General features: G+C 58.4%; 1 protein-coding gene across 1 annotated transcript in view; it reads left to right on the top strand.

Moving 5' to 3' along the window:
- The first annotated feature begins 5,135 nt into the window (after positions 1 to 5,135).
- The window catches only part of EPHA8 (EPH receptor A8), a 67,910-nt gene continuing 50,907 nt past the window's right edge, over positions 5,136 to 22,138 (top strand). Inside the window, exons 1-2 of the mRNA XM_068162821.1 lie at positions 5,136 to 5,220; positions 21,811 to 21,875. Coding sequence (XP_068018922.1) covers positions 5,136 to 5,220; positions 21,811 to 21,875 — 150 coding nt within the window. The remainder of the gene's footprint in view (positions 5,221 to 21,810; positions 21,876 to 22,138) is intronic.

Here is a 22,138-nt window from a genome sequence, read left to right as displayed (position 1 = left end):
GGGGCAGGATGGGGCAGGACGGGGCAGGATGGGGCAGGATGGGGCAGGATGGAGCAGGATGGGGCAGGATGGGACAGGATGGGGCAGGATGGGGCAGGATGGAGCAGGATGGGGCAGGATGGGGCAGGAAGGAGCAGGGTGGAGCAGGATGGGGCAGGATGGAGCAGGGTGGGGCAGGATGGGGCAGGATGGAGCAGGGTGGGGCAGGATGGAGCAGGATGGGGCAGGATGGGGCAGGATGGGGCAGGAAGGAGCAGGGTGGGGCAGGATGGGGCAGGATGGAGCAGGATGGAGCAGGATGGGGCAGGATGGAGCAGGATGGGGCAGGATAGGGCAGAATGGAGCAGGATGGGGCAGGATGGAGCAGGATGGGGCAGGATGGGACAGGATGGGGCAGGAAGGAGCAGGGTGGGGCAGGATGGGGCAGGATGGGGCAGGAAGGAGCAGGATGGGGCAGGATGGAGCAGGATGGGGCAGGATGGGGCAGGATGGAGCAGGATGGAGCAGGATGGGGCAGGATGGGGCAGGATGGAGCAGGATGGGGCAGGATGGGGCAGGATGGAGCAGGATGGGGCAGGATGGGGCAGGATGGAGCAGGATGGGGCAGGATGGGGCAGGATGGAGCAGGATGGGGCAGGGTGGGGCAGGATGGGACAGGATGGGACAGGATGGAGCAGGATGGGGCAGGATGGGGCAGGATGGAGCAGGATGGGGCAGGGTGGGGCAGGATGGGGCAGGATGGGGCAGGATGGAGCAGGATGGGGCAGGATGGGGCAGGATGGAGCAGGATGGAGCAGGATGGGGCAGGATGGAGCAGGATGGGGCAGGGTGGGGCAGGATGGGACAGGATGGGACAGGATGGAGCAGGATGGGGCAGGCAGCCAGTGGCGGGGGGGGTGCTGTGCCCCATCAAGCTCAGGCCAGAAGCAGTGGTTGGGAGCCCAGGTCTGGAATGCTGGAGTGATGCCCTCTGGTTCCTGGGCTGCTTGGGTTCCCAGGGACACCCTGTGAGTGTGGCTGTGGCTGCAGGTGGATGCTGGCATGGGAAGGGTTCCTGTTTCCTGATGGGAGCAGCCTGCTGGGCTCTGCCTCCTGGGTGCCAGCCTGCAGGCCCCAGCAGTGCCCAGCCTGCAGAGCATGCACTGATTGAGCACACGAGGCACATCCTGACCACCAACCCAAGTGCCCAGGGGAGCCAAAGTGCCTGGCACAGCCCAGCCCCCTCGGTGCTCAGTGCTGTGCACTGTGCCAGGGTCACACGCAGCCGGCGCAGCCCTCAGCACCCTGCTGCACCCCAAGCTGAGGGCAGGCTCCCCAGTGCACATCATCCTCTCTGCTCAGAGCTGCCAGAGGCGTCCCAGGAGGCCCTTTGGGGCACACCATGCCAGAGTCACTCTGTCCTGGCTCTTTCCAAGCCTCTTCACGCCCTGCAGCAGTGCCCAGCACCGCAGCCTCTCGAGGACCCTGGCTCACAGCAGAGCCAACAGCTGTGGGAAGCTGCAGCACCTGGTAGCTCTGGGCAGCTCTGCCAGACCTGGAGGACTCACATTCCTGGGACACATGGGGCTGGGATGCTGCCAGGGGACTGGAGAGCCTGCATGGGTGCCTGGGTAGTGCTGGAAGCCTGCAGGGCAAACCCTGTGCACTACAGCATCCCACTGGGAGGGGGCAGCCCTCAGGACTGCAAGGCCAAAGCTGGCTGCTGCCTCCCTAGGAGCTCACTGACAGAGCGTGGGACTGAGATGGTGGCAGTGTGGGTGGTGGCAGTGTGGATGGTGTCCCTCTGGCACACTTTGCTCTGCTTGGACAGTGGGTGACAAGGAGCTGAGGGGTCCTGCACCAGCTGGCAGAAGCCCTTTCAGCACAAGGAGGCTGCTGGGTTGGAGCAGCTGGTGGAAAATCAGCTCCCCCCCAGCTGCAGAGCTGCAACCACCAGCACTGCTCTGGGGCTTCCTCGGAGCTCGGTGCTGCTCGTGAAACCATCAGTCCTGACTGCTCTGCTCCTGAAATGTCTCCTGCTTAGCTGCACCCCTGGCTTGAGAGCACTGCTCAGCCCCTGCCAGCTGCCTTGGGAACTGCTGGAGACCTCCCTGAGCCGCTGCTGTGTCCCTGCCTGTGCTGCCCTGCAAGCCCATCCCATGATAGCACTGATGACAGGATCTCTCCAGCACTGTCTGCAGACAGACAGCTTCCCAGGCAGGCAGAGCAGCAAGCCTGAAGGGACCTCGTGCCCTGGGCTGTTCCCAGGTCCTGGTGATGACTGGTGGAGCCCTGCCCCTGCAGGCACAGTCCCCACGGCCCTCAATGGGGAATTGTTGCCACCAGCTGCAGTGAGGCAGCCAGGGAGCCCCTCGCCCAGCCTGAGCTGCTGGGGTGCCCCAGCACCGGATCCAGCATCTGCAGGGACCATGCCCCAGGGATGCAGGATGAGATGGAGGGGGTGTGGCACTCCTCCCCCTGCCCCAGGCTCCCTGTGTGGGTCTGGGATGAGCTTATCCAAGAAGTGGTCGACAGTGAGGTTACAGTGAGGCCGGGGAGACTCTGGCACAGGCTGCCCAGGGAGGCTGTGGCTGTCCCCTGCCTGGAGGTGTTCAGGGCCAGGCTGGATGAGGCCCTGAGCAGCCTGGGCTGGGGGAGGTGTCCCTGCCCATGGCAGGGGGCTGGAGCTGGATGAGCTTTGAGCTCCCTTCCAACCCAACCCACTCCATGAATCCAGGAATCTCTGAGCAGAGAGATCCCCATCCTCCTCCTGTGGCTGTCCTGGGGACAGCTGCTGGGGGCTGCAGGCTTGGGCCCCTGGCCACGAACACACAGCAGGGTGAACAACCCCTCCACATGTGGCAGGGGTGGGAGCCAGCCCCTGTGCCTGCCTGCTGTGGGCAGCAGGTAGTGGCTGCTCAGCACTGGGATGGGAGGGCAGTGGTGGCCACTGCAGGGGCTGTAGGCAGGTGCTGAGTGTTCAGAGCTGAGCAAGGCACACGCTGGGCTCAGCTGCTCTGCTGGCTCCAGGCAGAAGGGATGCAGAGGTTCCCTGGGCAGGGCTGTGGGGAGGATGCTCTGTGCTCCTGGGCAGCCCGAAGCCCTGAGGCAGAGCACCCTTGCCCAGGGCCTGTCCCTGCCCAGGGTCTGTTCTTGCCCAGGGCCTGTCCCTGCCCAGGGCCTGTCCCTGCCCAGGGCCTGTCCTTGCCCAGGGTCTGTCCCTGCCCAGGGTCTGTCCTTGCCCAGGGTCTGTCCCTGCCCAGGGTCTGTCCCTGCCCAGGGCCTGTCCCTGCCCAGGGTCTGTCCTTGCCCAGAGCCTGTCCCTGCCCAGGGTCTGTCCTTGCCCAGGGTCTGTCCCTGCTCAGGGCCTGTCCCTGCCCAGGGTCTGTCCTTGCCCAGGGTCTGTCCCTGCTCAGGGCCTGTCCCTGCCCAGGGTCTGTCCTTGCCCAGGGCCTGTCCCTGCCCAGGGTCTGTCCTTGCCCAGAGCCTGTCCCTGCCCAGGGTCTGTTCTTGCCCAGGGTCTGTTCTTGCCCAGGGTCTGTCCCTGCCCAGGGTCTGTCCCTGCCCAGGGTCTGTTCTTGCCCAGGGTCTGTCCCTGCCCAGGGTCTGTCCTTGCCCAGGGTCTGTCCCTGCTCAGGGTCTGTCCTTGCCCAGGGTCTGTCCTTGCCCAGGGCCTGTCCCTGCCCAGGGTCTGTCCTTGCCCAGGGTCTGTCCCTGCCCAGGGTCTGTCCTTGCCCAGGGTCTGTCCCTGCCCAGGGTCTGTCCCTGCCCAGGGTCTGTCTCTGCCCAGGGCCTGTCCCTGCCCAGGGTCTGTCCTTGCCCAGGGTCTGTCCCTGCCCAGCGTCTGTCCCTGCCCAGGACCTGTCCTTGCCTAGGGTCTGTTCTTGCCCAGGGTCTGTCTCTGCCCAGGGTCTGGCCTTGCCCAGGGTCTGTCTCTGCCCAGGGCCTGTCCCTGCTCAGGGTCTGTTCTTGCCCAGGGTCTGTCCCTGCCCAGGGTCTGTCCCTGCCCAGGGTCTGTCTCTGCCCAGGATCTGTCCCTGCCCAGGGTCTGGCCTTGCCCAGGGTCTGTCCTTGCCCAGGGTCTGTCCCTGCCCAGGGTCTGTCCTTGCCCAGGGTCTGTCCTTGCCCAGGACCTGTCCTTGCCCAGGGTCTGTCCTTGCCCAGGACCTGTTCTTGCCCAGGGTCTGTCTCTGCCCAGGACCTGTCCTTGCCCAGGGTCTGTCCTTGCCCAGGACCTGTCCTTGCCCAGGGTCTGTCCCTGCCCAGGGCCTGTCCCTGCCCAGGGTCTGTCCTTGCCCAGGGTCTGTCCCTGCCCAGGGTCTGTCCCTGCCCAGGGTCTGTCCTTGCCCAGGGTCTGTCCTTGCCCACCCTGGCACAACTGCTGCATCCTCTCAAACTCTGCTTCTGAGAGGCTTGGCCCTCCCTTGGGTGCCCAAGGTGCTGTGCAGAGGTTGGATGCTGTCAGCCCTGCCGGCGCTGTCCCCTGCTCCTGCTGCCCCAGCCCCAGGGGGAGTGCAGAGGCTCTGGCACAGGATCAAGTGACATCAGGAGCATCAAGAGGGGGCTTCTGCCTGCCTTCCCTGCTCCCAGACCTGCAAGGGGGGCCTGTGCAAGGATCTTCCTCCCCATGCACACCAGCGCTGAAGGGCAACCCCCTCCCCTTCACAGCTGAGCCCGGAGCGCAGAGCTGCCCGCGGGGCCGCGGCTCGGGCTGCAAGTTCGGCTCTGCCAGCAGCCGGGCAGGAGCAGTGAGCAGGGGTGTGGGGCACGGGAGGCAGAGGAGGCTGCTCCGGCACCAGGAGCGAGGGAGGACGGACGAGTGGACGGGGGATGGCTGATGCTAGGGGGATGGCTGACGCTGGGGGGATGGCTGATGGGTGGCAGCGGGGAGCCGGTGCCCGGCGTCCGGATGCTGGGGCTGGGTACAGCGTGCGCGTTGGTGCGGGGAGGGGGGCTCGCTGCAGAGCCCACCCAGCCCATTGGCTTGCGAGCGGTGACGGACAGGCTGCTCCCTCCCTGCCGAGCCCCGGCGCTGCGAGCGCTGCGCTCTAAGTGCCGCTGCCTCAGCCGCCCGTGCCCGAGCTCCGGGCGCTCGCTCCGCAGCTGCTGGCACAGCCGAGGTGCCCCTGTCCCGTGCCCGGTGGCCCCGCCGGACCATGGCATGGGCACAGGGGGATCTGACATCCTCGCTCTTCATCGTCATCGCTTTAGCTGCCTCTCTCTCTGCCACCACCAGCGAAGGTAGGAACCGGGGTTGGCCTTGGCGTGATGGGGCAGCGTTGGGGGCACCTGCGGGACGGCTGTGGCTGCCCGGATGTGCCCACAGAGGCTTGTTCCCCCTGCTGGGCTTAGCTTCTCCTTCCTCCCAGGGGAGCGCAGCTCCGGGTTCCTGCCTGCCTGAGTTTGCTGATCCTGGAGCTCTTGCACTGGAGGCTAAACTTCTGTGCTGGGCAGGAGGACTTGATTCCTGCAGCGGTTCCTGCCGGCTCTGCCGGGCCTCCCCTGCCAGGGCTCTGCTGCAGCCTGCAGGGGTGGCTGCCGAGAGGGCAGGGACACGGGCAGCAGCTCAGCCGTGGTGATGCCCATCACCAGAGCCGGCGGCAGCGTGGGGCCGTGCCGGCTGGCCGGGCGCCTCGGCGGCGATGGGCTGAGAGGGTGGGCACAGGGCAGCCTGCAGAAGGTGTGGGAAGCTGGAGGGGCATTCAGGTGGGAAACTTGTCATAAGGGAAAGCGCTGGAAACTTCTGAAGTGGAAGGCAGGGATGCAGTCAGGGACCCTCTCCCGACATCTTGGTGTCAGCCACGTCAGGCCTGCTCCCTCCACCCGACCACTCTACCCTGCTGCTGGCTGCACTCACCCCTGGCCCCTGTCAGCAGCCCTGCTCCGCACCTCGGGCCCCCCTCGGCTTCGGCAGCGCTGCTCCTGCTGCCTGCCACCCGGCCGCTCCCCTGCCGCCTTCTGCGCTGGCAGTGGCGGCATGGCTGCCTCCCAGGGCTGCCTCCCAGGGCTGCCTCCCAGGGCTGCTTCCCAGGGCTGCTTCCCAGGGCTGCTCCTCTTCATCACCCAGAGCTCTGCCGTTCCCGCTCCCGGGCATGTCCTTGGCACCGGCAGCAGCATCCTTCCTCCCTTCTGCTGTGCCTGGGAGCCACGGCCAGCGCGGTGCAGCCCTCTGCAGCGAGCCCCAGCGCCGCTGTCCCTGCTGGGTGGCAGCGGTGCCATCCCTCCCTTCTCCTGCCCCTGTAGCTCCAGGCCCATGGGCTGGCACCGTGATGCTTTGTGCACTTGGCGGCACCCCGCCAGGCCGGGTCCCTGCACCTGCTGCCATCTTCTCACATCCCCTCCCTCCCAGCCTGTCTTCCTCACCTACGCTGCCCATTTCCAGCTATCTCTGGGTCTTAACCCTGCTTCCTGCCAGCTGTCCACTTCTTGGCACCCCTCCTGCTCCCTTCCCCACCAGAGCTTTCCTGCCCTTGTCGGGGATGCATTGGGCTCCCGCTGTTGGGGATGGGCTGTGTGGATGCAGGATGAGACCCCAGCACCCCCCGCACCCTCAACAGCCCCAGTCCTTGCTTGCCATTCGCTCCCTGGTGGAGCAGCTGCCCCATTCCATGGGCAGAGTGAGGTGCAGGATGCTGCCTGCATTTATCCAGACTCTTAGCACTGCTGCCCTGAACCACCAAGCATCCCTGTCTGAACTTGGGCATCAACATCTAACCCTGGGCATCAACAAGGGAGGCCTGAGCCTCTTTGCTTTCCTCTGCAGGGGAGATTGCTGGATGCTGGGGTGGGTTGTTTATGGTGTCTGTACAGACAACCAGGCCCTGGATACTGTCTGTCTGTCCTCAGCTGGGGAAGACATGGGTGTCCTGCAAGAGTTTTGAAAGAAGAGCTAATGTCAGCAGCAGCCTTGGCCAGGGGCATGCAGGGGGCTAAGAATGAGCCAGGCTCTGGGGAAGGCCAAGGGGGCTGGATCTGGGTTAGACTAGACATAGGTGCTGAGTGGCATCTGGATAAACTGTAGGACCCCGTGGAAAGCTGGTGGTGCTTTGCCCACTGCCCCCAGAGACACTCGTGCCCCTGTGGGCACTGGGGCTCTGCTCTTTAGGGGCACCTCAGTGCCAGCTGAGCCCCATGGTATGGGCGGTAGAGTTGGGGATGAGGCTGCAGGCTCCTGCCAGCACCAGGTATCTCAGGGTGATGGGCTGGTGGCAGCACCCATGCTGATGAGGTTGTGATGTCCTCACTGAGTGCCCTGGCATGGAGATGGGACTAGAAACATGGAGAGCTGCTGGGAAGTGCTGCACAGCTCTGGTGCCTCCTGCACTCCGCTGGTGCTGGGCTCGGCTGCCTCATTTCTGCAGCGTGTGGCAGGGCTGGGCATGCCGTGAGCTGCCCGCTGCTGCCGGCCATGACCTTTGCCTGCTGCCACACCACAGCCTGCTCCTTGCTGTGCACCTCTGGCCATGCCACCCAGAAACCCATCGCTCGCTGGGGAGCTGCAGGGTAGGGACTCCCAGCCACAAAGGAAAGTTGAGGCCGGCGTGAGCCGCGCTCCGCTCTGCGCACCAGGAGGCAGCTGGCGCGCGAGGATGTGGCTTCACCTGAAGAAATGGCTCCAGCCTGGTTTCCTTCCCTTCTGAAGAGCTCCCAGGCCCCTTCCCTTTCAGGAGAGGTTTGGTCCAACACGTTTTGAGCTTCTATTGTTTTTCCCACCCCGCTCAGTCTCGCGTGCAGAGGGTGCCCTGGAAATGGGAGGGAAAAGGGCCCCGCGGCTCCGCGCGGCAAAGCGCATCGAGCACCAAAGCTGGGCTGGGCCCTTCTAGATGGCTGGAAAATTGCAGAAGATTTTCATCTGGGGCACTACAAACAAAGTAATTGTCTGAAATTGTTGAATTTCTTTGGAGCAGGGAGGTAGAAAAGTTCTTTTCAAGGATACGGAGATAGTGCAGGAGACTGAAATCCCTGCCCTGCCAGGCGGCGAGGGGCGCGGGGGCAAAACCGGGGGAGTGGGTGTTTATGTGACACCCCAGATTGGAGCTTAAGGGTAGAATGTGAAAGATCTTTCTTGTTTTGAACCAAAACGAGAGGAAATTGCCCCGTTTGGAGCTGGGGCAGGAGCCGACGAATCGCATTTTCTGCCAGAAAATGGCGCTTCGAATGCTGCTGCTGCTGCTGCCTCCCGGGTGCTGCCCTCCGTGAGCTGGGCAACCTTCCTCCCCATCACAGCAAGGAAAACATGGCCCATGGGTGAGCTTGGGTGGAACCTCTGTGGGGAACAGCAGAAAAAGGGGCCCAGGGACGCCTCCTTCAGCATTTTAGGGTGTGCAGGAACGGCCAAGGCAAAGACGGGCGATGAGGACAGGGCGGCGAGCAGGGAGCGTGCTGGGGAGGATGCGGAGTTGGTGGCGGCCAGGGACATTCACCTTCAGCTGCTCCATGGGGTCGGTGATGGAGAGGTTTTGTTTCTCCCTTGCTACAGGGCTGGGGAGCGGGCGAGCACCAGCAGCCTGGGGAAAGCCAGCAGCTTGCTGCGCTGCTGAAACGGGGCCAGGGGCAGCGGTTGTGGCCACCTCCCTGCTAATCTCTCGATTGTAATCTCATTAATTGCCCCTCTGCCCAAACAGAAAAAGAGGTAAAAACTCATCTGTCCCTTTATTCAGCACCACTTTTGTACCTTCTGCAGCGATGCCCAAGTCGGGGCTGCGGGAGAAGCAAAGCTCTGAAAAGGAGAGGAAATAGCTTGTTCTGGGTGGTAAAAAAGGGCTGCGAGGATGCTGTGTCCCTCCCTGGGAACAGGAAACGAGGGCTTAGGTCCAGGGGCTTTTGGTGGCAGGGATGGAGAAGCTTTGGCTTAAAACAGGGAGGAGGTTTGGGCTATAATTGCAATTAAAAAACCCCAGAACACCAAACACCAACCAAACCAAACCAAACCAAGCAAAATAAAACAAAGCAAAATAAAACAAAGCAAAACAAAACAAAACAAAGCAAAATAAAGCAAAACCAAAGCAAAACAAAGCAAAACAAAACAAAACAAAGCAAAACCCAACAAAACAAAGCAAAACCAAACCAAACCAAACAAAGCAAAACAAAACAAAGCCAAACCAAACCAAACCAAACCAAACCAAGCAAAACCAAACCAAACAAAGCAAAACCAAACCAAACAAAGCAAAACCAAACCAAACCAAACCAAACAAAGCAAAACCAAACCAAACAAAGCAAACCCAAACAAAACAAAGCAAAACCAAACCAAACCAAACCAAACCAAACAAAGCAAAACCAAACCAAACCAAACAAAGCAAAACCAAACAAAACAAAGCAAAGCAAAACCAAACAAAGCAAACCAAAACAAAACAAGACAAAACAAAATTACCCAACGTGACCACTGGAAAAAAAAACCCACCATAAAAACCCCTCAACAAAGAAAGACAACACAAAACCCCACCCCAAAACCAACCAAAAAACTCCAACAAAAAACCAACAAACAAATGAAACCCACCCAAAAAAAAAACCCAAAATGATGCTAATAAATCCAAAACCCTTTCTCCCTTGCTCCCAAGCTGCTGCTGTGAAGCAAACCCTTGCCTGGTTTTCGGCAGGCTCTCAGGAATCTCTTTCTGGTCTCAGCTTCGTTTCCATCCTTCCCTTATTACAACCCCCCCCCACTAAACTCCTGGAAAATCAACCCCTCCAAAATGGATTTCTTTCAGGTGTTTTGGGTTGGGTTTTGGGTGTTTTTTGTCCCCCACTCTTCTGGAATTTTTGCTTCCCGATATCAGGAGAGGTTTATTTAGAGCAAAACAAAAATAAATGGCCACCCGCTTGCTGCTGGTGGAAAGCGAGCTGATGAGTCCAAAGTCAAGTACAGCCAAACCCTGCTGAATTGCTGCGGGGATGCAGAAATGCCTTTCGGTTTCCTTTTCCCTTTTTCTTCCTTCCTTCCCCCTTTTACCTTTTTCTTCTTTCCCTTTATCCTTTTTCCTTCTTTTTTTTTCCTTTTTCCTTTCCCCTTTTTCCTTTTTCTTTTTCCCTTTATCCTTTTTCCCTTTTTTCCATTTTTCCTTTTTCATTTTTGCTTTTTTCCTTTCCCTTTTTCCTTTTTCTTTTTTATTTTATCCTTTTTCTTTTCCCCTTTTTCCTTTTTCCTTTTTCCTTTTTTCTTTTTCTTTTTTATTTTATCCTTTTTCTTTTCCTGTTTTTCATTTTTTCCCTTTTTCATTTTCCTTTTTCTTTTCCCGTTTTCCTTTTTTATCCTTTTTCCTTTTCCCTTTTCCCTTTTTTTCTTTTTCCTTTTTCTTTTTTTCCTTTTCCCTTTTTCCTTTTACTTTTTTCCTTTTTTTTCCCTTTTTCCTTTTACTTTTTTCCTTTTTTTTTCTTTTTCTTTTTTATTTTATCCTTTTTCCTTTACTATTTTTCATTTTTTTCTTTTTAATTTTCCTTTTTCCTTTCCCTTTTTCCTTTTTTATCCTTTTTCCTTTTCCCCTTTTCCTTTTTTTTTCCTTTTTGTTTTTTCCTTTCCCCCTTTTTCCTTTTTCTTTTTTTCCTTTCCCCCTTTTCCCTTTTCCCTTTTCCCTTGTCTTTTATCCTTTTTCCTTTCCCCCTTTTCCCTTTTCCCTTTTTTTTCTTTCCCCCTTTTCCCTTTTCCCTTTTTTTTTCTTTCCCCCTTTTCCCTTTTTCTTTTTCTTTTTTCCTTTCCCCCCTTTCCCTTTTCCTTTTTCTTTTTTTCCTTTCCCCCTTTTCCCTTTTCCCTTTCCCTTTTCCCTTTTCTTTTATCTTATTTCCTTCCCCCCTTTTCCCTTTTCTCCTTTTTCCTTTCCCCCTTTTCCCTTTTCTCTTTTCCTTTTTTCTTTTCTCCTTTTTCTTTTTTCCTTTTTCTTTTTTCCTTTTTCTTTCCCCCTTTTTCCTTTTTCATTTTTGTGTTGTTTTGTTGTTGCTGTTGTTTGGGTTTGGTTTGGTTTTTATTTGGTTGGTTGGGTTGGGGTTTTTTTTTGGGGGGGGGGCTTTGGTTGTGTGGCTTTTGTTCGTTTGTGAGGTTTTATTTCTTTCTTTGTTTTGTTAGAAATTATTAGAAAAATAACTTCGAATTATTAGGAAATATTTTACCCCTAAAGAAAAAAACAAAACAAAACAAAACAAAAATCCAACCAAACAAAAAAAAACCACCAAAAAAACCCAAACAAACCAAACCAAACCCACAAAGCAATGAACCCCAGCGCCAGAGATGCTCAGCCGGAGGAGGAGGGCGAGCAGCTCGCCCCGCGGTTCCCGGCGGGTGAGGGTCTCGGTTTCACCACCAGGACATCCCGGCCGCTCCGCGCTTTGTTCCCGTCGGGTCCTGTGTTCCCTGCGTCCCTGCTCGCCTCGCTGGCAGCCTTCGGTGCCGCTTTTATCTCCAGGGGCAAAGCCATTCATATGATAACTCTATTCATACCCTGACACTTTTGGGTAGTTCATTCTCCTAACCCCAGCCTGTTTGCGCGGCCAACACTCAAAATTATTCCTCTGCCCCGGAGAAGCGATTAACCCCTTCAGCCCTGCTGGTTCAAAAGTGAGCAAGGGGATCACACGGTCCTGCTCCCATCAAAGAGAAACAAACGCCCCACTTCCTGCTCGTGTCAACGTGCACCGCTTGGGGTCACAAATAACCACGTACAGGAGGAACTGCTATAGGGATCAGGCCCAGCCACACCAGTAAACCCCAGTGATGCATCAGTAAAGCCCAGGGAACTTTGTCTGGCCCGGGGATACCACCCAGAAAGGTGTTCAGCATTTATCTGAAGGCATCGGCAAAGGCAGCCCCATCCCTACCCCCAGTAACTCATCCCAATGGCTCCTCAGCCTCAGCCTTAAAAATTCCAGCCCCTCTTTTCCCTGATACAGATTTGCCTTCCCACCATTAGGCCGTGTCAGGCTTCCCTTGCTGGCTCCCAGAGCTGATCCTTTTCTGCCGTGAGTGCAGCCGGGCGCCTCGCACCCTCCGCGGGCACAAGCAGGTCAGGCTCTGCAGCCTCCCCTCTCTCGTATTTCTTTCCCTCCAGCCCTGGTATCATGCCTGTGGTATCCTCTACTCTGCCTCCAGTTCCTCACGTTTAAAATGCCTTAACCATGTCAGTGAGTGGCAACAGCCCTGGCTGCATCCCAGCACCAAGGGCTCACATCTCGCCTTGGATGGAGTCCCTTCCGTTACCATCAGCCTAGGGGCTCTGATGGTATTTTCTCACCGGGCACATGAGCTGTTCACTCTGTCTCCTCAGACGCTTTCAGTGCTGCTTTTTTTTTTGTCTGTCAAAATGGTCCAGCTTGGAAAGTTATGTTTAAGAGAGCAACGAAATTACCTCTAAAGAAATTAACGCTCAGAATGTCACCAGGGTCCAAAGAGCCCAAGCCCGCGCTCGGGTGGCCAACTGGCGTGAGAGCGAAACAGCCCCGCGGGGAAATCAGGAACAAAACATGCAACAGCCTGAACAATTGTCACCCAGTGTCCCTTCAGATAACCCAGACCCTTCAGACAGCCCAGACCCTTCAGATAGCCCAGAGGAGAGAGCACATTTCCCAGGTGAATCCCCGAGAAAGGACGGAGCTCAGAGCACTGCAGCAGCACTGGGGTGCAGGAGTCAGCGGGAAGGGTGCTGCAGGGTTTGTGCTGCTGGGGGACCCACAGGCTCCGCTCCAGGCACAATCTGCAGCGCTAGGTCACTCTGGGAGGCATGGGAAGTGTCTTGGGGTGGCACCAGGGAGTTATAATTCAGGGTAAGTGATCTACAAAATCCCCAAGAGTCAGGTGGTGACCGAGTGGCCACGGAGCTCACTGGTGGGGAGTGGAAGCACTGAGCTGCTGTGGGCTCAGGACCTGGGATGTGGCATTTGGGGCTTGCTCCGTGTGAGCTTTGGCTCCCTGGAAATCTGCAGGACTCAGAAACCTCAGCGGCTAAAGCCGAAAAAACCTTTCTGTCTGTCCTGCTGCACCCAACAAAAGAGGGCTCAGGACTGCTGTGGGGACACTGGCACAACCCCCTCTGGAGAGGGCTTCTGTTTCTCTGGGGCTGTGCCCCACAGGCACTGGCAGCAGAGGTGATTCTGTGTCACAAAGGCTCCTGATTCTCTGTCACGATACTGCTGTACTGGTGCTACGGCATCCAGCCTGCCCCTGCCCCTGCAGCCTGGGGGCAAGTGGGGGTCCTGGTCGAGGTGCAGGTCTGGGGACACTGGTCAGGGCTGCTGGGGTGTGGGTTGAAAGGATCGGCTCTGGCAGGGCTGTTCCGGGCACAGGCTCACGGACAGGTTGCTGTGGTCTCGCAGTGGGGAGGGACACTGTGCTGGAGAGGACTTGTGTGAATCCCAGATGGCCAGATCCAGAACTGGGGACACCAGGTCTGCAGAGCGCTCATCTGGGGGCGCTGGGACCCTTCAGTTGCCCTCAACACCCCCCCAGTGCCTGCCTCCTCCCCAACCTTGCCACAGTTCCTGCTCCTTCCCCTGCTCATATCAGATGTTTCCATGGAATTTCTTGCCTCCCTGACCTTTCTCACCCCCTCATCCCCAGAGCCTTTCCACCTCCTCCTCTGGCTTCTGCCCTGAATTACAACAAGTCCAGCCTCCCCCTGAGCCCAAAACAGCTCCTTCCCCACAGCTCCTCGACAGGGACGTGGGATCCTGTGCTCGCCCCTCCCTCTGAGCCTTACCTCTGGCCCCACACACCTCGAGCCCTGGGACAGCCCTGGGTTGGTCACATCTCCAGCCGGGGATCTGTGTCCAGCTCTGACCACATTTACACCACTGCTGCCACCCTGCCTGGCGGTGGGCAGCGTGTGTGCTTTCACTTGAGCCACCTAAGCCAGGGGCCCGACCCAGCCTGGCTGCCCCAGCACACAGCGACACCAGGGCTCCCAGGAGCAGCTTGCATCCACATTTTCTCTCCCATATTCCTCAGAGGGAACATTTTCTTCTTCTTGCTGTTGTTGTTTGGCTTTTGCTGTGATTCCTTTTTTTTTCCTTCCCTTGGGAAAACCAAACTGCTGCCCTGGCACTTCAAGGTTTTTTCTGCCCCCAAAGCCTTGCCCATACTTTATTCTGGGCGTTTTGTTTGGGTTTGTTTCATTCCCAGCATCACTTCATGGCACCTCAAGTCCTGCCAGGGGTTGTGCAGCGCATTATCCTCGCTGGCACCACGCAGGGCTTGCAAGGATCAGGCTGATCATTTTATTTTTAAAACCTGAGCTGAAGGCTTTTTTGTTAGCCCCGATTGAACAAACAAGCTTTCTTCCCACATCAAAGCAGCGCCTGCTCCCGGTGCACGGAGAAAGGGGGGAACCCTCTGGGAAGTCCTTGTGGGCATTGCCGCTCCCGATGCCTTACAAAACGATATGAAATTAAATACGGAAGGTTCACAGCAACGATCCAGAGGTCTGAGAGGAAATCCTGAAACGGGAATTAGGGCAGGGGCAGGAGGCAGCGCCGCTGCCTCGCAGCCGCTCTTTGAAGAGGTTTCTTTGCAGGGCTGGTTTGGGTTTTTTTCCTTTCCCAGCCTCACTCTCACACTTCCAGAAATGTGGAAACCCCACGTTCCTGCTGGGTTTGGAGAGGTCTCTTACATCTATGGCTTTCCTAAGTGTCCCACCCCGGGGGGCTGAGCCAGTGGGTGCGTTGTGAGCACCGGCCCCGCGGTGTCCTTAGGAGTGCAGCCTGCAGGGCAAGCAGGGGCTCGGCAGAGCCTGGATCCGGCCGCGTGTGCGACAGAGCAGGGCTGAGCAGCACCCCACAGCCCCAAGGATGTGTGAGACAGAGCAGTGCTGAGCAGCACCCCACAGCCCCAAGGATGTGTGAGACAGAGCAGTGCTGAGCAGCACCCCACGGCCCCAAGGATGTGTGAGACAGAGCAGGGCTGAGCAGCACCCCACGGCCCCGGGGCTGTGTGTGACAGAGCAGTGCTGAGCAGCACCCCACAGCCCCAAGGATGTGTGAGACAGAGCAGGGCTGAGCAGCAGCCCACGGCCCCGGGGCTGTGTGTGACAGAGCAGCGCTGAGCAGCACCCCACAGCCCCAAGGCTGTGTGTGACAGAGCAGTGCTGAGCAGCACCCCACGGCCCCAAGGATGTGTGAGACAGAGCAGTGCTGAGCAGCACCCCACAGCCCCAAGGATGTGTGAGACAGGGCAGTGCTGAGCAGCACCCCACAGCCCCAAGGATGTGTGAGACAGAGCAGGGCTGAGCAGCAGCCCACGGCCCCGGGGCTGTGTGTGACAGAGCAGCGCTGAGCAGCACCCCACAGCCCCAAGGCTGTGTGTGACAGAGCAGTGCTGAGCAGCACCCCACGGCCCCAAGGATGTGTGAGACAGAGCAGTGCTGAGCAGCACCCCACAGCCCCAAGGATGTGTGAGACAGGGCAGTGCTGAGCAGCACCCCACAGCCCCAAGGATGTGTGAGACAGAGCAGTGCTGAGCAGCACCCCACGGCCCCAAGGATGTGTGAGACAGAGCAGGGCTGAGCAGCACCCCACGGCCCCAAGGCTGTGTGTGACAGAGCAGTGCTGAGCAGCACCCCACGGCCCCGGGGCTGAGCTGGCTGGGTGTGACAGAGCAGTGCTGAGCAGCACCCCGCGGCCCCAAGGATGTGTGAGACAGAGCAGTGCTGAGCAGCACCCCACGGCCCCGGGGCTGAGCTGGCTGGGTGTGACAGAGCAGTGCTGAGCAGCACCCCACGGCCCCGGGGCTGAGCTGGCTGGGTGTGACAGAGCAGTGCTGAGCAGCACCCCACGGCCCCAAGGATGTGTGAGACAGAGCAGTGCTGAGCACCACCCCACGGCCCCAAGGATGTGTGAGACAGAGCAGTGCTGAGCACCACCCCACGGCCCCAAGGATGTGTGAGACAGAGCAGTGCTGAGCAGCACCCCACAGCCCCGGGGCTGTGTGAGACAAAGCAGTGCTGAGCAGCACCCCAGCGCCACGGCGCTGACCCAGCCGCAAGTGCTGGAGCTGCTGTGGTGCTGAGCCAGCTGCATGTGCCGGGGCACGGTGAGCAGCATCCTGCTGCTGTGGCGCTGACCCGGATCTGCGAGGCACATCCCCTGTGCACAGCTTCCAAATGGGAAGAGCAGAGCCACCCTCCAGGCTTGTTGGTTTACCTCGGAGCCCCGAGGCCTGGCCTTGGCCGTTGGTGACTAAAATGAGGCTTTTTCTTTCTTTCAATATTGTCCCAGGGAGGGGAGGCTGAAAGCAAAGCCTCCTGTCCCGTCTCCCTGCCATGCTCTGAGGCCAGCAGGACACAGCTCTGCTGCTCGGCTTTGCCTCTCAAGCAGGAAAGGTCGTGGCTGGCTATTGAGCACGCCCCTGGATTAAACGGTGGGACACAAATAGCTGACCCACCCTGGCCCCACCTGCCCCTTCTAAGCCCTGCCTCAGCTTGTGGGAGATGAATGCTGCTGGCCCTTGTTCCCCTGCGCTCGGAGAGCCTCTGTCCATTTCCCACACCTCGGCCCTGTTCCTGCTGCAGATAACCCTCCCCGTGTCGCTCCCCCACCAGCTGGGGCTGAGGGGCTGGTGTGGGGTGTGCAGACAGAGAGCAGGAGCTCCTCACCATGCTGATAAGAGTTTAATTATCGATTCAAAAGGCGTTGTTGCATGGGGGGAGCTTTGCTGTGAATCTTGGGAGGCTTTTGAAGTTGTGATGGAGAGGAGCTGAAGCCCAAGGGAACAGGGCTGCTCCCACTGACCCTTCCTCCCCATGCCTGCACTACAAAGCCCCTGCCTGGGAGGGAGATGGTGGAGTAATTAGACTGAGGACCGCAGTGGGTTAACAATTAGTGAGAGAGCTCAGAGCCCTGTTTGGCCCCCACTGCTCTTCTAGAGGCTGGGGCTCAGCTCATCCCCCAGCATGTTGCCCATGGGCTTGCCTCACCACCCTCCTGTGCACCCCTGGGTGGGCTGGGGATCTATAGGCTCCCTGGGCCAGCAGCTGTGGCTCACACAGCACCATTCCTGAGCCCAGGATGCTTGGATGTGGAACTCCAAGGTGTCCTTGCCCCTGTTTGTAGGGTTGGGATAGGTCCCTGCAGGAGCCACAGCTGCCAGTGTGAGTGTTGGGAAGGGTTTCTGAGCTCCCTCTTTACAGGCACAGACCCAGAGCCAGAGCTGCAGGGGCTTGGGCACAACAGACAGCTCTGGGTGCCAGGCCCTGCCTCGGCTTCCTCACTGGGCCCCAGCGGTGTTCAGAGCTTGGTGGATACAGGAACGGAGATGGATGCAGGCAGGGCTGCAGAGACAGACAGCACAAATGATACACATGCACCAGAGACCCCATGCACATCTGCACCACACACCATGCACATCTGTATCACGTGCACGTCTGCATCACACACACCACATCTGCATCACACACACCATGCACGTCTGCATCACACACACATCTGCATCACATGCACATCTGCATCACACACACATCTCCATCACACACGCCATGCACGTCTGCATCACATGCACATATGCATCACACACACATCTGCATCACACACACCATGCACATCTGCATCACACACACATCTCCATCACACACACATCTGCATCACACACACCATGCACATCTGCATCACATACACATCTCCATCACACACACATCTGCATCACACACACCATGCACATCTGCATCACATGCACATCTGCATCACACACACATCTCCATCACACACACACCATGCACATCTGCATCACACACACATCTGCATCACACACCACATCTGCATCACACACACCATGCACATCTGCATCACACACATATCTGCATCACACACACATCTCCATCACACACCACATCTGCATCACACACATCTGCATCACACACACATCTGCATCACACACACCATGCACATCTGCATCACATACACATCTTCATCACACACATCTGCATCACACACACACCATGCACATCTGCACCACACATCATGCACATCTGCATCACATACACATCTCCATCACACACACCACATCTGCATCACACAGACCATGCACGTCTGCATCACACACCATGCACATCTGCATCACACACCCCATGTACATCTGCATCACTCACCATGCACATCTGCATCACACACAATGCACATCTGCATTACACACCATGCACATCTGCATCACATACACATCTCCATCACACACACCACTTCTGCATCACACAGACCATGCACGTCTGCATTGCACACCCCATGTACATCTGCATCACTCACCATGCACATCTGCATCACACACAATGCACATCTGCATCACACACCATGCACATCTGCATCACACACCATGCACATCTGCATCACATACACATCTCCATCACACACCCCATGCACATCTGCACCGCACACCATGCACATCTGCATCACACACCCCATGTACATCTGCATCACATGCACATCTGCATCACACACATCTGCATCACACACACCATGCACATCTGCATCACACGCACATGCACATCTGCATCACACACCATGAACATCTGCATCCTAGACACCATGCACATCTGCATCACGTACATCAGGCACATCTGCATCCTAGCCACCATGCACATCTGCACCACAGACCCCATGTATATCTGCACCATGGACACCAGGGACACCTGCACCATAGCCCTTCACACACATCTGCATCCCAGACACCATGCACATGTGCACCATATGCACCACACACACCTGCACCATGATCACAGGCCCCTAGTCTCCAAGTCCTGCACAGTTTGCAGCCACGAGAATGCAGCCTGCAGCACTCCTGCAGCATGCCATGATGTGACTTCCTGAAGGAGCAAGGAGGCCTTGCCTTGTGTGAGCCTCTGCCCCAAGCCCCCGCTCCTAGGTGCTTCCATCCGAGCAGGCAATCAGCCCTGACAGCTCCTCCAGGAGCGCCACAGTGTCCCCTGGCGCCTCCCGGTGCTTTGGCTCAATGCACCGAGGCAAGGCCAAGGCACAGAATAGGGAAAATACAAAATGGTGCTCAGGGAAACAAAATGGAGCTGGCAGCTTGAGACTGATCCGTGCAGACAGTCCATAACATCAAAGAGAATCTCCCAGCTGTAGCAGAGAGGTCTCCCCGACCGGCACGCTCCCTGAGAACCTGACGCTGAAAGGGCTCCTTTGTGGCAGCCCCGGCAGCCAGGGAGGGCTCCCTCCCAGCAGCAGCACCGCCAGGAGATCACCTGCCAGGGGCTGCACCAGGCCCTTGTCAGCACTGCTCCTATGAGGATGGCTGGGTTTGGGCAGGGAGTTGGTGCCCCTGTCTCTGACAGTGCTGCTGGAAGGCTGCTCTGGGCCTCAGCCAGCTGTGCCAGGAGCTAATGCAGGGCTGCTGGCCCGGCAGTGCTGCTGGCTGTGTGCAGTGCCCACTGCAGTGGGCTCCATGGGTAGGGCTCCCGTGTGCTTAGGGAACTCTTGCTAAGGGATGGAAGGAAGAACTCTTCCCTCTTCCTGCCAAGAGCCAGAAGCAATCTGCTCCACCAGGGAGAAGCTGTCTGCTGGTTTGTGCAGCGCAGCACCCGTGGGTAGGCAGCGCCTGCAGCCTGCTGGGTGACAGCCATATGGTCCCCGTGGAGGGGCTGGGTGTAGCAAGCTGCCTCAAGGTCCTGCACACTGCCGTGCAGAGGAGCCTGGGGCAGTCCCACCTCACCTGCTCCTCCTCAGCAGCGTTCACCGCAGCGCCATGCTCCGGCTGGACATAGCCCAGGCTGCACAGGGTCCTCCTGCCGCCCCGACAGCAGCCAGAGGCAGCCAGGGCCGCGGCTGAGCGTCTCAGCGTGGGAAAGAGGGTGCAGGAACCACGGCAGGAGGGAGAGAGGGGCTGCAAGAGCTGTCCCCTCCCCGCGGCCTGCCCGCTGAGGGTCACCAGGACCGTGCTCCTGCACTGTGAGCAGGGAAACTCCTGAGCCTGGGCTCCTGCTGGGCGAATTACCCAGGGAAAATAGGCAGAAAATCTTCAGATTAACAATAACAAATAAAAATGGATTCGAGATCTCGGAGGTAATTACTCCGTGCTGAGGGCAAGAGGCCTCTCCAGCAGTGGGAGCAGCGCCGTGCGGGGAGCGGAGGGGCTCGGCCTGCTGTTGGGCCAAAGGAGTCACACAAGAAACCCTGGAAATGCTTTCAAATTGTTCTGCTAACATTAATAAATGCCTCAAAAGCTGCTAATCTGCTCTGTCAGGAGCATGACGTCCGGGTGTTTCACAGCCAGCTCACGTCTCCGCTCCTCTCTCCCACCGCTCGCCTTCCCTGCCTGGTAATAGTAAATGAAAGTGGCACCGGTTCCTCCAGCTGCCAGGACCAGCCCCACGCTGAGCCCAGCCTCTGCCAGGGCTGGGGAGACTGTCCTGAGGTGCCTTGTCCCCACCCTGACAGCCTTACACTGAGCCCACCCTGCCCCCCGAGCCCAGGCACCAGCTGAGCCCTTGCACCGCAGCCGCGATCTGACCACACTGCCTCGGGGTCCAGCCCAGTGCCGCTCTAGGGTGAGGGCAAGCAGCCAGCGTGGACACAGCACCCAGCACAGGCTTGACCTGGGTGGCTGCAGGGCAAAGAGCACTGGGAGAAAGCTGGAGGCACTGGAAGTCCCTGAGGGAGCCTGGTGCTGCTGAGGGGTAACAAGACACTGGAGTCAGTGCCAGCTGTACTCACTGCCACAGGTCACCTTGCCAGAACACCCCCCCAGAACCTCTGTCCCTCTGGATCTGTGTCCTGGAGCCAGGCCTCATGGTCCCTCCCCAGGTGCTGGAGGGAAGCTGAGCAAGCTGAGGCATTCCCAGGCTGCAGTGAGGCTCTCCCCTGCCTGCAGGCTCTGGGCATGGTGCTCACAGGCAGCCAGTGACACTCAGGGGCAGCTCTCTGTGCCTCAGCAGTGTTGTGACATCCCTGTCCCCCCTCCCCCCCCCCCCCCCACTGCTGACACTGCACAGGGTTCCAGGGGTAGCTCCTGAGCACCTTCAAAGGCAGCCTCACCTCTCCCCAGGCAGAAGCTGCTCCCCTCTGCCAGCAGACTTGCCCTTGTCTCCTTGTTAAGCTGGGCACCTGCTGGTGGCAGAGCTTTCAAAGGGTTGGCTTTGATGAGCCTCCTCATGCAGCCTGTCCCCCACTGCCTGGCCTCTCCCGTGGGGGGCAGCCAGGGCCGTGGGGGTCACTTTGTGCTGGAGCTGAGCACTGTGCTCCGTAATTACAGGGGCTGCAGGAGTGCAGACTTCAAACTGGTGGTGCTGGGAGGGTAAAGGGCTTGGCAGAGACCCTGGAGGAGGAGTGTCCAAGTGAGGAACAATGCTCTGAGCCCTCCAATGTTGGCCCAGGGAGGGACTGGTGGACAAGCTGGAGTTTGGAGCTTGTTCCTCCTATTCCCCCTCGCTTTGTAACCCCTCTGACCTGCTCTGCAACCTCACCCCCTCCCAACCTGTTGTCTGCAGCCCCCTCACCTCCAAAGCATCCTGTGACCAAGACTGGAATAGCCCCATCCCAGCTCTACCACCAACCAACCTGCAGCCAGGCAGACCCCTGGCACCAGGCCCAAAGATGAGTGTAGGAGACACCAGGAGGAAGTTCTGCACCATGAAGGTAGTGAAACATTGGAAGGGGTTGCCCAGGGCTGTGGTTGAGGCCCCAGCCCTGGAGACACTCAAGGGCAGCCTGGCTGTGTCCCTGGGCAGCCTGCTGCAGCTGGAGCTGTCCCTGCTGCCTGCAGGGGCTTGGGCAAGGTGCCCTTGGAGGGCCCCTTCCAACCCAGTGCAATCTGTGAGTGGGGTGTCAGGAGGGGTCACTTGTGGTGGGCCAGCTCCTTGCCCCTTGGGGATGAAGAGGAAGCCTTTAATGAAACACTTTGCTCCTGTTTTGCAGTGAACCTGCTGGACACATCCACAATGCCAGGGGACTGGGGCTGGATGACTTACCCCTCGCACGGGGTGAGTATGAAGGGGCTGCTGGCACATGGGGGTGCCCCTGGGCAGGGTGCAGGGACAGCTCAGTCCCAGGCTGGTGCCCTGGGCAGTGCTGATGGGGTGCAGAGGCTGTCTCTGGTGGGAACATGCCAGCCACAAAGGCCAGCAGTGGGGATGTGGCTGGTTTGGAAAGGTTGGTTAACTCTCCACGTCCCCTGGTAGCCACCAGGTCCTGAGCTGTGGGGGCACTCAAGAGCTAGGTCACCCCATAGGCACTCAAGCTGAGA

This window comes from Melanerpes formicivorus, unplaced genomic scaffold (genome assembly GCF_026170545.1).
Source record: "Melanerpes formicivorus ecotype bairdi unplaced genomic scaffold, bMelFor1.0.p_v2 SCAF_67, whole genome shotgun sequence".
NCBI lineage: Eukaryota > Metazoa > Chordata > Aves > Piciformes > Picidae > Melanerpes > Melanerpes formicivorus.
Note: the sequence above shows the minus strand (reverse complement) of the source record. Positions and strands in the feature narration are given on the sequence as shown.